At 32.9% G+C, this 14706-nt stretch overlaps 2 protein-coding genes across 3 annotated transcripts in view; both read right to left on the bottom strand.

The window, feature by feature from the left end:
* Positions 1 to 14706, bottom strand: part of LOC139500147 (uncharacterized) — a 100294-nt gene that overhangs the window by 50787 nt on the left and 34801 nt on the right. The window lies entirely within an intron of this gene.
* LOC139502123 (collagen alpha-1(XII) chain-like) lies at positions 727 to 13443 on the bottom strand. Of its 2 annotated transcripts, XM_071291495.1 has the most exons (6): positions 12199 to 13443; positions 10269 to 10466; positions 8887 to 8952; positions 3072 to 3110; positions 1538 to 1681; positions 727 to 868 (listed from the first exon to the last, which is right to left on the bottom strand). In XM_071291495.1, exons 1-5 carry the CDS (start codon positions 12425 to 12427, stop codon positions 1569 to 1571), a joined length of 645 nt encoding a protein of 214 aa, XP_071147596.1. In that variant the 5' UTR covers positions 12428 to 13443; the 3' UTR covers positions 727 to 868; positions 1538 to 1568. The 2 variants fall into 2 exon arrangements, with proteins under 2 accessions (XP_071147596.1, XP_071147595.1); XM_071291494.1 differs by having other exon boundaries at positions 727 to 1681.

The following is a 14706-nucleotide window of genomic DNA, read 5'->3' as shown; positions in this document are numbered from 1 at the left end:
TAAACATGTATGAATCAAATCACATAGTTCATGATATTATAAAATAGAGAGTGGAAACGATGATGTGTCATAGAGACAACAACCCGGCCAAATAGCAAAAAAACGCAATAGATCACCATTTGGTTTTGACACAATAAGAATCCCGCAGCCGGAAATGCGCTTCCATATATGTTTGTCCAGTATAAAAAGCTTGTTATGATTTGATAATTTCTACATGCGCTGAAATATTTATAACTTGTTAATCGGACAAGAACTCAGAGCTTCATATGAGATAGAAATATTCCGTATTTTCAAATTTCTTTGTGAAAACGTAATACATTTTGTCAAACTCCGGACAGTGATCGTTTCCGTTCAGGAACTGTTTTCCTTTACTCCATCAATTAGTGTAGAGTAGTATTCGGGCCCGTATGCGGATCGGAACTGGTACTGCCGGGGAGTTTGACATTTTGTATGATTTGTATCTGTTTCTCTGTTCTGTTTTGAGGTCAAAAGGCCGCATCATTAGAAAACGAGCTTACACCTTAAAAACCAAATCGTCTTAAAATATTTCCTTGTTATAAAAAGGAAAGCGATATTGCATATTCATTATTACACAAAGTTTTAAAACCTATTTACACAATTTCAGTTAGGTTTGTAGATAGATAGATAAATTGTTGTCTAGATTCCGAAGAAAATCACAGAAGCGTCCTGGTCCCTGCGTTTGTGTCGACAACAGTTGTTAATTGTGTTAAATCACAATACGCTTTGCTCTACATATCTAACCTCACACTGACTTTTGTCAATCTATATTATGTGCATTGCTGTCTTCATTGATGCATACCGAAATTCCCATTATTTAATTCAATCATTATGTGGTAGTACGAAAGATCTTTAAAAAAAATGTTCTAAAAATTTATAATTTCAAACTTGAAATTCTTCACTTTCAAGTCAACATTTGTCACTTCCGTTTAAAGATTCGAACTTACAAGTTGAGATTTTAGCACTTCCAAGTAGGAGACACCCACATCCGAAAGACAGTTTTCATTTCCAGCTTTACATACCTCACTTCCACGTTATCATTTCATACTTTCAAATTAGATTTGAGAAATTTGAGTTCGAACTAAAATTTGTGAAGTGGGAAGTTAGAAATGTGAAAATAGGAGCAAGAAATTGTGAAAATATGATGTCCCATCAAGCTTGTGTACGCGTGTCAATACTGAAATAAAGTTTGATGGGATTTAACAAACTATGTGTCGATTGCCAGCATACCAGTATAACATGTACTGCAATAAATGCAATAAGTATGCAACCTGGAGAATCTTTAAATATGCAGTTAGTTGTAATGTCATGTCGAAAATAATGTTAACATATTCTTTTAGGAACTATTAACCTCTAAACCAGATGTAATTTTCTCGAATGTCTAAATTTAGATTTTATTGAAACCTATTGTCCTTTGGTATTTTCTTTAAATGATATTATTTTAAATGTATGATGTTTTTTTTACAAAATAGGAGCTCTTCTCATCTTAGTACAGGGTTTATCAGAAAATCACATTAACCTTTTTTTTATTTTGCTGACACAATTCCACTTTAACACAATCCGCAAGTTTTTCGACAAGCACTTTGAATATAGTGCATATTGCAATTATATTCTCTGTAATTTCCGAGAAGAGAACTGCAAGCTGAAAATTGATCGACGCAACCTGAAAGAGAAATGGATATTAACTATAATCCTATTATCATGTTTATTAATAACTTACTTTTCACCATATGGATAATGTTATGAAAGCTTGAACCTTACAAACAATATTGTTAGCATATGCTGGATGCTCTTGACAATTGTTTGAATAAACATGATCATATAGGTCAAAATTAAGTTCTTCACATAGAATTATGTGATGTATACTTCAAGAGAAGTCAAAATCAATATTAGGATTAAAACATTTTATTTGTCTTACAAAACATGCTTTATACATGTTTCCGAACACTGGTTAGCTTATCTGCAGACCAAAATCAGCCATTGTTTCCCATGGTTTGCTGTCTGACTTAGATTTACATATTTTAATTAACTCTACCTCTAAAGCTCAAAACTGTTTGGGACTTAAATCGTTTGTTAAAAAAATAAACAACGTTGTTTTGAAAACGTCAATATCCAAACGTCATGCAAAACCATCTCACTGCAGCAAAAGGACCATCGCACTTCGGCGTAGACAATCGCACCTCAGCGTGACCATCGCATTTCAGCGTCCCCATCGCATCTCCGAGTCCTACATATATATATATATATATATATAAATGGAACGGACATCTAATGTACCTAAGTACTTTAATAGCCAGTATTCAGTCCATTTAATTCCAGTACAAGTTTCGTCTGGCCTCTTGTCATAAATTCCATGGATTGGTAACCTAATGACATTGTACTGTTCTTCGCATGTTAAGATTGTGCTGAGAATTTCAGAATTGGAATTAAAATGACAAGCTTTTTCACGATAAAGACAAATGCTTGCAAAGTTAATGCTTGCGGTGAGAATAGAGAAAATTCGGGATTTGAACGTCCACCGTTTTAAAATATTTTAATAATAAAAAAACTATGGGGTATCCTTCCATGACCAATAATCAGTATGTGCAAAGCAAAAACACATAAAGCAAAGGAACACCGCTTTTATTGCTGTTCAAAATCAGCAATTCATAATCACTTTAAAGTGTTGTTTTATTTCAATCCCAAGGAATATATTTCAATAGTGTACATGTAACAGTACGTGAGACAATTGCATAAACTATGTTTTATTTTCTTTAATACATACACAACTCATCTCATTCACTTTATTTTTAAAAATTAAAATGTGTAAAAATATCACAATGAGGATACTGATTTCAGCTTTACAGAGAAATACATATAGATTATAGAATAATTTCATTAGTTTAATCAGAAGATAACATACTTTTTCTGTAATACAAACTCCCTGAATATTACTTACATGTCATGCAATGTAGAAATTAATCATTTTAAAATAAGATTTGACTACAGATAATAACTTCACAAGATTGAATGCATATTCAAACAATGTCACAAAACGTTAAAAAAATGCCTACCTGTCTCTGCCCGAGCTGGGGGTGTTGATGATACATGACCTACAAAAAAGTATAGAAAATACGTTGACTACATTTCTACCTGATATACTGTAGATATAAATAATAACAAACCTATAATTTTCATTCTATAATTTAATCATGTTAATGTTCAGAAAAAAAGTACTACAGTTAAACTCTATAATGTCGGAGAATGTTTTATTGATTATTACAATTCGGCATAGCCAAGTAAGCAATAATTTGTCACTGACATGACTTATTACATAGATACATAAAGATGTGGTGTGATGGTCAATGAGACGACTCTCCATCCAAATAACAATTTATAAAAGTAAACCATTATAGGTCAATGTACGGCCTTTAACACGGAGCCTTGGCTCACACCGAGCAACAAGCTATATATGGCCCCAAAATTACTAGTGTAAATCCATTCAAACGGGAAAACCAACGGTATAATCTATATAAAAAACGAGAGAAACACGTATAAATTACATAACCAAACGACAACTACTGTACATCTACATGTACAGCATTTACTGTACATGCATGTCTAAATGTCCCGTTGATAAGCTGACAAAATATTAGAAACAAAGGTGTCAATATCCCCAAGCAAAGCTGCCTTTATCATGTTTATAATGTTTTCGTTATTATATTCGTGCTATTACCTTTTTGTTATATAAAAGGTAATAGCACGAATAGAATACGGACACTGTTTTCATAAATCAGCAATTTATAATCACGTTTGTTCGATTTCAATTTTGAGACAATTGCACATAACTGTTTTGTTTTCTTTGATACACATACAACTCCTGTCATACACTTAAATTGTAAGACTTATAATCTGTATAAATATCACAATGAGGATACTGATTTCACCTTTAAAGAGAAATAAATATAAAAATAATTTCATTAATGTATTCAGGAGATAAGATATCACAATGAGGATACTGATTTCACCTTTAAAGAGAATTACAAATGTACATATAAATGTAAAATAATTTTATTATTTTAATCAGAAAATAAGATGCTCTCTGAAATTCAAAATACGTGAATATTACTTAAATTTCATTTGATGTAGAAATTCATCATTTTGAAATTAAAAACTAACTAGATATAATTCCTTCACAAGACTGAATACAAATTCAAAAAGAAACTTTAAACAATGTCGCAATGTCATAAAACATTTATCTAAATCCCTATCTGAGTCTGCCCATGTTGGAAATGTTGGTGTTACATGATCAACACAAATGTAAGAAAAATAAATGAACTATCTGAAATATTGTAGCATTCAATACGTGTAAAGTCATAGTCATCCTTTATTGTACAATGTTAAGCACGATAACACTCCAAGTAAACTACTAGTCGTTATTTTTCAATTGTCGAATTAGGTAGTACTGATTATTTTAATACCGCACAGACAAGTACATTGCCACTGGCATGACTTAATATATGCATTTATACTTTCCCTTGGAATAAGTTAATAAACTGTTATCACAGAAATTTTTCTCGCTTTTTGTAATTTTGATTATGCAAATGTTGAAATTAAATTTGCAAAACATAACTAGAAAGGCTAATATTCAAAGTCAACAAACCCTGACTGAGGTATATACATAGCGAAACCATATCCATGTGTATGAGATTTGGCAATGCTTATACAACTGCATACCAAATTTCTTTGATTTATTATAAGTTGTTCCTTTAAACAAACTTAAACACAAAGATAATAAATATGCATACCAAATATCATTGACTTGACATGAGCAGTTCATCATAAACTGATCTAATCACAAACTAACACATGTAAACTAAGCAAAAATGACTGAGGGGCCAACAAATCTCCATTGAAATGCGATGTGCTAATGCTTATACAACTGAATAATAATGAACATTGGCCTATCACTAATGCTTCCCCTTGAACTGACTTAATCACAAACTAATACATGTTAACTAAGCAAAATTTTCTAATTCAATAGACCATGACTAAGGTGGCTGAGCAAAATAATCTCCATGGACATTAAATATGCCAATGCTTATACAACTGCATACCAAATATCATTGACCTACCACTAATGGTTCCCCATAAACTGACCTAATAATAAACTAATACATGTAAAATAAGCAAAATTATCAAAGTCAATAGACATTGACTGAGGGGACAGGGACGAATAATCTCCATGGAAATGAGATGAGCCAATGCTAATACAACTGTATACCAAAGTTCATTGACTTACAACTTGTTGGTCACCACAAACTAGAACTAATCACAAACTAATACAATGTTGACACCGCTGCCACCACCGCCGTCGTCGCCGATGCCGGAAACAGCATACCTATGTTTAACTTTTTGACTCCGTTAAGCGAGACAATAACTATAAGAAACATAAATTACAATACCCTTATACAAAGTTGCTCATAGATGGTACAATCTTTCGGTCATAAAGCTCCTAATGTATTTATACATCCTTGCTTGAATGTTTTTGATCAGAAAACACCGACCAGTTTCGAACAAACCCAAACATTATGACATTAACAGTCCAAAATCATTCTGACCATGTAAAAACCTTGATTTATGTTTCTGTTCAAAGTATTCAAACTTCTTAAATTAATCAACATTTTATAATCACTATTTCAATGTATTTGGAAATCATATTTCTATATTGTAAGAATACGTGAAACAATTGTAGAAACAAATATTCTATTTTCATGCATATGAAACTTATTTCATACACTTGAAATGTGTTTAAATCTCTCAATTAAGAAAATGATTTCGCGTTTAGAAATAAAAAATGTGGGGAATATTTTGTGTGTGACAAGTTGAATAAGGATAAAAAGAATTTTAATAATTTAATCACAAAACTTGAGTAAAGTAAATCTTAATAGTGAAATACCTGATTCTTATATTGAAAAATTAAATGATACTTTAAAAGAATCTTTAGAGGGGAGATAACTTATAATGAATTGACAACAGCTATGCGTAGAATGAACTAGAGGCTCTAAAGAGCATGTGTCGCTCACCTTGGTCTATGTGAATATTAAAGGAAGCAGATGGATTCATGACAAAATTGTGTTTTGGTCATGGTGATGTGTTTGTACATCTTACTTTACTGAACATTCTTGCTGCTAAAAATTATCTCTATCTATAATGAACTTGGCCCATTAGTTTCAGTGGAAAATGTTAGTAAAAATTTACAAATTTTATGAAAATTGTTAAAAATTGACTATTAAGAACAATAACAATAAGGGGGTCAATTGACCATTTCAGTCATGTTGACTTATTTGTAAATCTTACTTTGCTGAACATTATTGTTGTTTACAGTTTATCTCTATCAATAATAATATTCAAGATAATGACCAAAAACAGCAAAATTTCCTTAAAACTAACAATTCAGGGTCAGCAACCCAACAACGGGTTGTACGATTCATCTAAAATTTTTAGAGCAGATAAATGTTGACCTGATAAACAATTTTACCCCATGTCAGATTTGCTCTAAATGCTTTGGGTTTTGAGTTATAAGCCAAAAACTGCATTTTACCCCATGTTCTATTTTTAGCCATGGCGGCCATCTTGATTGGATGGCCGGGTCACTGGACACATTTTTCAAACTACTAACCCAAAAGATGATTGTGACAAAGTTTGGATTAATTTGGCCAAGTAGTTTCAGAGGAGAAGATTTTTGTAAAAGATTACTAAGATTTACGAAAAATGGTTAAAAATTGACTATAAAGGGCAATAACTCCTAAAGGGGTCAACTGACCATTTCAGTCATGTTGAATTATTTGTAAATCTTACTTTGGTGATCATTATTGCTGTTTATAGTTTATCTCTATCAATAATAATATTCAAGATAATGACCAAAAACAGCAAAATTTCCTTAAAACTAACAATTCAGGGTCAGCAACCCAACAACGGGTTGTACGATTCATCTAAAATTTTTAGAACAGATAAATGTTGACCTGATAAACAATTTTACCCCATGTCAGATTTGCTCTAAATGCTTTGGGTTTTGAGTTATAAGCCAAAAACTGCATTTTACCCCATGTTCTATTTTTAGCCATGGCGGCCATCTTGATTGGATGGCCGGGTCACTGGACACATTTTTCAAACTACTAACCCAAAAGATGATTGTGACAAAGTTTGGATTAATTTGGCCAAGTAGTTTCAGAGGAGAAGATTTTTGTAAAAGATTACTAAGATTTACGAAAAATGGTTAAAAATTGACTATAAAGGGCAATAACTCCTAAAGGGGTCAACTGACCATTTCAGTCATGTTGAATTATTTGTAAATCTTACTTTGGTGATCATTATTGCTGTTTATAGTTTATCTCTATCAATAATAATATTCAAGATAATGACCAAAAACAGCAAAATTTCCTTAAAACTAACAATTCAGGGTCAGCAACCCAACAACGGGTTGTACGATTCATCTAAAATTTTTAGAACAGATAAATGTTGACCTGATAAACAATTTTACCCCATGTCAGATTTGCTCTAAATGCTTTGGGTTTTGAGTTATAAGCCAAAAACTGCATTTTACCCCATGTTCTATTTTTAGCCATGGCGGCCATCTTGATTGGATGGCCGGGTCACTGGACACATTTTTCAAACTACTAACCCAAAAGATGATTGTGACAAAGTTTGGATTAATTTGGCCAAGTAGTTTCAGAGGAGAAGATTTTTGTAAAAGATTACTAAGATTTACGAAAAATGGTTAAAAATTGACTTTAAAGGGCAATAACTCCTAAAGGGGTCCCCTGACCATTTCAGTCATGTTGAATTATTTGTAAATCTTACTTTGGTGAGCATTATTGCTGTTAATAGTTTATCTCTATCTATAATAATATTCAAGATAATAACCAAAAATAGCAAAATTTCCTTAAAATTAATAATTCAGGGGCAGCAACCCAACAACGGGTTATCCGATTCATCTAAAAATTTCAGGGCAGATAGATCTTAACCTGTTTAACAATTCTACGTCTCGTCAGATTTGCTCTAAATGCTTTGGGTTTTGAGTTATAAGCCAAAAACTGCATTTTACCCCTATGTTCTATTTTTAGCCATGGCGGCCATCTTGGATGGTTGGCCGGGTCACCGGACACATTTTTTAAACTAGATACCCCAATGATGATTGTGGCAAAGTTTGGTTTAATTTATCCCAGTAGTTTCAGAGGATAAGATTTTTGTAAAAGTTAACGACGACGACGACGGACGACGACAGACAACGGACGACGCCGGACGCCAATTGATGAGAAAAGCTCACTTGGCCTTTTAGGCCAGGTGAGCTAAAAATTAGAGAAGGTTTTTGATTAAGTTAACAACGACAACGATGACAACTGAGGACAAGGGATGACCGACGAAGGATGCCAAGTAATGAGAAAAGCTCACTAGCTTGAAGGGCCAGGAGAGATAAAAAAAAAACTATTACAAAACCTAAGAATTACTAGGATAAAGCTTGACTGGTTCGGTCACAAACTTTACTATAGATATTTGTTTGTAAATAAATTGGTGTACTTTAATACTGTCTTTACATATAAAAAAATATATGGAAAAAAGCTGTTTCAACCTCTATAGTGTGGTTGGTGAAATAGATTAAGAGCCCTTTTTATGTTGAATTCTTAGAATTCTAAGCCATTGCCAAAGTAGTATTGATATACCAAAATAACATGTACTACCCAGGAACTCATTTATACAATAATTATAAAAAAAGTTTAATCTTCTTTGTAAAATTCTTGATACAGGGCTTATTTATTTGTTGTTTTTTAAGTCCAGTGGCAAATACTTCATTTTGAACTTTTAAGCCATCATGACAAATAAACATACTTGTTGTTGTTGTCGTTGTTGTAGTCAACCGAGGACGTCTTCTCATTGGTGGAGCCTTCGATGGTTCTGTGAAAATAGAGACAATAATAATCAGACTTATAATTCAAATTCTAATGCAACAACGTTTGTAACGTTCATTTTGATTGGATAGCGTGACTTTCTTACATGGCATCAATTGACAATTGATGCTATGGGACGTACACGCAAGCGCAGACGGCATATGAAAGATTTTAAATTCATGTTTTAACGTTGTTTTCTGTCATTTTCATTAGAATGGAGATAACAATATTGTATTTAAAGCTCCGACGGCATCAATTTGGGATTTGATGGTCGCAAATACCCGTTTACTGTCTCCGCTAACGCGTCGCCAGTAAACTTAATTTGCCACCATCAAATCCTCAATTGATGCCGTCGGAGCTTAAAATACAATACAGTTATCTCCTAAATGTATAAGAGCATAGTGAATAAAAACAGATGTCTTTTACTAGATTTGACTTATATAATAAGAGCAAGATTGATAAAATAGACTTATTAGACTTAATTGACTCATATGATGATGAATACAAACTACCTACTAATAAAATTGAGAATGGAAATGGGGAATGTGTCAAAGAGACAACAACCTGACCATAGAACAGACAAGCTGCATTTGACAGCAAAATTTCACTCCTATTGTGGTTAGATATAAATCTCACACAATTGCAATTTGTTACATTGCTGTACCAAGTCAGGAATTTGACAGTTGTTATTCATTCGTATGACAGTGTTTGAGCTGTTAATTTTGCCATTTGATTAGGGACTTTTTGTTAAGAATTTTTCCTGGAGTTTGATATTTTTGTGATTTCACTTTTTACATCTGATTATATTGATCAACTGTCAGATTGATGTGTAGCCACAGTGGCGGATCCAGAACTTTGCCTAAGGGAAGGGCCCGCTGACTGACCTAAGGGGGTCCGCTCCAGTCATGCTTCAGTGATTCCCTATATAATCAACCAAATTTTTCCCACGAAAGGGGGGACCAGGTCCCCAGGCCCCCCCTTGATCCGCCTATGAGACAGGTGCAATAAGGGTACTCAGTGCAATTTGGGTACCCTGACGTTATATATAGTAAACCGATGCCCCACTCACACTATCATTTTCAATGTTCAGTGAACTGTGAAATTGGGGTAAAAACTCCAATTTGGCATTTAAAGATCATATATCATAGGGAACATGTGTACTAAGTTTCAAGTTGGTTGGAACTCAACTTCATCAAATACTACCTGGACCAAAAACTTTAATTTGAAACCTTTGACAGATGGACAGACAGATGGGCAGACGAACGAATGGACGCAGAGACCAGAAAATATAATGTCCATAAACTAGGCATAAAAAAAAATTACCATCTCTGAGTGCATATTTGAGTTGAAGTGGAAGCTCGTACAAGTCGCTCTCCCTTCTAACTAAATACTCGTAGGTGCTGAGGGGGTGAGATGAAGTCTCGTCAATCTCTGTAAGGTCTCCAATATCCAGTCCAACAGTATAGATAAACATTTCTTCATCTTCTGCCTTCTCAGCCGCTTCCCAGACTCTATTGGTATCTACAGAGATAGAAAAAAAAAATCCTCAACAGTTGTTTAGACAAACATTTAAATATTCATTTATTCGTTCAGTGTATGTACACTAGTGTTAATATGTCATTTGATTGATTTAAGCCATTTCAATTGATGTTTTATAGTGTGTCTTTCTATGTTGTGATGTTACACCATTGTTTCAGATAAGGGTGAAGGTTGGTACCTATTAAAAAGTTTAAACCTGCTTCATTTGTTTGCACCTGTCCTAATTCAGGAACCTGTTGTTCAGTGGTTGTTGTTTGTTGATGTGGTCTTAGACTACTTTAACTATCTGTTATACAGTGAAACTTCTTTATACCAAACCTCTTCGGGACTTTACATTTCGTTTGGTTTTGGCCAATGTTCGGTTTTATCAGGTTCACAACGCACATAATTTGATATGACGGTGCTCACAAACATGTTTGGTTTATACAGGTTTTCGGTTTATACATGCAGGATTTGGTTTAGTCAGGTTTCACTGTAGTAGTCTCAGATGTGGTTTATAAGTGTTTCTAGTTTATCATGTTTTATATTGATTAGACTGTTGGTTTTCCTGTTTGAATGGTTTTACACTAATATTTACAATATTTAGGCCCTTTATAGCTTGCTGTTCGGTGTGAGCCAAAGCTCTGTGTTGAAGACCTTACTTTGATCTATAATGGTTTACTTTTACAAATTGTGACTTGGATGGAGTGTTGATTCCTTGGCACTCATACCATATCTTCTTATATCTCTATATACAGTAAGTACCTATAAGATTTAGTTCAATATCAGAATAATATCAACATCAACATTTTTGTAAAGGGCTTACCAAACCGCATGTTTCTTGTCAAAAAAATATTCTGAACCCCAATCAGTCAGAGCTCAGACATAAACAAGTCGATTTTTGTTTTTGACTTAAAGAAGTCAAAACATGTATTTATTATAAAAATGTGTTTTCAATTTTAGACTTATCTAAGTCAGAAAATGACAGACTTGTTTAGGTCTATTTATGTTGATGAAAAAACTTAATTTTACTTGGTGGCCAAAGTACACCACCTATGACAGCAAAAACCTGTCTGAGAGTTCACAAGGACTTGAGCTATCTATATTTAATTATCTAATTGAACATCCTTACTAAACACAGATGTTTTACCTCATTAAGTGTGGTTCCAGGTGGTTGCATTGTAAGGTTAATTAACATTATCTCCGATTTTTTAGACTCTCATTCATATTTTTCTTTAGAAGACAAAGCATTGTCTTTCAATGTTGTCATTATTTGATTTAGATGCATGACCTTTTTATAAATATGCGTGGGTCTTGAAGTTAACCAATTTTGATAACTAAACTTATCGACTTGTAGGAGTCGATATTTGCAACTTTTTGATTCTGGTCAATTATTTCTTGCTTAACAATATTTGACTTATTAAAGTCGTATTTTGTCTTGCATTAAAGGGAGACAAATCCTAAAACTTACAAATTTAGACCTCTATGAGTCAAAAGTAGATTCAGACTTATTTATGTCTGAGCTCTGACTGCCAATTTGATGAAAAACAGATGACAAAAGAAAATTCTGAATACAGATTTCCCCCTCACCTTATAGTGTTATATTTTGAAAAAAATAATTTAATTGATAGCATTGAAAAACTAAGGAAAATTGTTTTCGGGTTTTGCACAAGAAAAAAATTCTGAATACCACAAAAAAAGTTACCCCCTTGAAGTTAAATGGTAGCTCCCTTACCTGCACTTTTGTCGTTATCTGTCAACAACAAGATAAAGTTTCTGGCATAGTCTCTATCCCCCTGTCTCTTTTTAAACATACGTTGTCTCACTTTATCAATGGCCTTATCTGTATTTGTCTCTCTGTCATTTCTGTATGACACCCTGTCTACGGCACGTTTAAATCCAGCACCATCATTGACATAATCATTAAGATTGAATTGGACATCACCTGTTCTACTGTATCGCATCAGTCCAATTCTATATTCACCCCCATCAACATCCAGTTGGTCAGGCAAAGTCTTAGCGAAATTTTTAAACCAGTCGAAATGTTGTGGCGAGACAGAAGAATCAATAACAACAACTAAATCATATCCATGGGGTGCTTCAGTGGTTGTTCGTATTACCACAGGGGGTCTAGTAATGGCTTCTGTAATGATAAATGGTGAAGAAATTTACAATTCAGTGAAACCTGTTTTAAGAGACCATTAAAAGGAGAGCAAAAATGTGGTCTCTTCGAAATGTGCTTCAGATGTATTGTAAATTCATGGTCTTATAATACAGGTTTTGGCTTAATACAGGTGGTTTCTTGAGCAGGTTTTATATATTGGTATAGTTACATGGGTGTATTTAGAGCCTCTGTATTAAGATAAATGGTATAGAAATTTACAAATAAATTGGTATTGTTTTAACAGGTATAGTTACAGGGGTGTATTAAGGACAGCTGGATTATGATAAAGGAACAGAAATTTACAATACATTAGTTTATTGATGCATTATTTGGTAATTTAATTAAACTCCATTTTTCACAAGTTATAATTTTTTGTGATTTACCTGTAGTTGTTGGGCTAGGAGAAGGCCTTGGTGGTCTTGTTGGTGCAACCCCTGTTCACACAGAATACACAGATACATGTACATGTATATAAACAATACAATACAACACATTAACAGCAAAGCATATATATATAACATTACAATACAGGAAAGCATATTATACATACATATAAAAGCAATGATTACAAACTAGAGATGATTTTGTTCACATGAAATTAATTGAAAGTTTTGAAATTTATCTGAAAACATTTCCAGCCAACTTTCAAAAAGATCTTACAAGAGGGTGGTAAAAGGTCATCTTTGTGCAATGTGTTTTGCCATTTCTGTTTCATGTGCAGCCGTTATAAAGGTTATTTATTCAATTTGTTTTTAGAAATTGGTAAAGAGATCAACATGCAAGATATTCATATTTCGTGTTTTTCCGTGCAGAAACCCCCCCCCCCCTTTTACTCCCCTCTTACAAAGTCCAATGAAGTCTTTTTTTTTATTTCAAAAACTAATCATAACTAAATAATTTTATCAACTAAGAAAAATCATCCCTAAGAACATGAAGAATGACAATATGTACAACAAATGTACATGTAGCTGCCGAACCGTAGCTCTTTATAGGTCCTTATGTTATTTTTTGACTATTTGCGGATAGGAGGGTTTGGATGGGGTTAAATGATTAAAGAATAATGCCCTTAAAAAATGAAGATTAGAGAATTAAACTGGCAAAAAAAAATGAAGATTAGAGAAAAAAGGGGTTAATTTTTTGAAGATTAGAGAAAAAAGGGGTTAATTTTTTAATGATTAGAGAAACTAGAGGGTCCAAGGACCCTGTGTCGCTCACCTTAGATTTTTGTTGACAATTGATGCATGAAATAACAATAATAGTTATTATTAAAGGAAACTTTGTGAACCAAAACCTTATCTTTCTTGTGATTGAACTACTTTCAACTAGTTTTTAGTTTTGAGGTCTAAAACACACTTTTCTTCAAGTATTGTGTTGTTCTCTCATGGACATACATATCTATATATTTGTTCTATATAAACTCATCATCAGTACCAGGACTACATTTTGTATATACGCCAGACGCTATCATTACTGGTCAAGGATCATCAAGAAAGCTTTAATTGATTTTGACATGTTCATCATATACAAGTTGTTCAATTGGTTATGACAGCAAAGTTACTGATCATTATGGAGAATGAAAACAGATCAACTGTATCAATCTTTTTACTGGACCCAAGATTATACTCTTTTATCAGTGGTGACCTGATCTTTAAATTAAGATTTAAAATGAATAGGTATTACTTGAATTGAACAAGAAGGTAGACACAGAAAACTAAGTTTTTGCTAGCTTAAATAGAGACGACCTTTATAGTAGTTGTAATATGTGTGAAGCTGCTATTTGTTTGTCATTTTTAGGTTGTGACCATGTTTGTCTCCAACTCATTTTTTTTTTCTCTTCTGCAGGTTTTGTTCTTATTAATTTCAAAAATGAATGGGGTGTGAAAAATAATAAAAATACATCAAAAATTAATTGTTTATTATGAAAAATTTGAACACATCAAATACTTCAAATAATGCATTATAATATTCATTGTCTTATACATTTTTTTTTTTATATATGTGCATTAAAACAGTTCACTTATAGAACAATATTTACATTCTATAACAACACATTTTAAAAGTCAAAATATGAAAGTAAAA

This window comes from Mytilus edulis, chromosome 13 (assembly GCF_963676685.1).
Source record: "Mytilus edulis chromosome 13, xbMytEdul2.2, whole genome shotgun sequence".
NCBI lineage: Eukaryota > Metazoa > Mollusca > Bivalvia > Mytilida > Mytilidae > Mytilus > Mytilus edulis.
The sequence above is the reverse complement of the archived record's forward strand: the minus strand, read 5'-3'. Positions and strand labels throughout refer to the sequence as shown.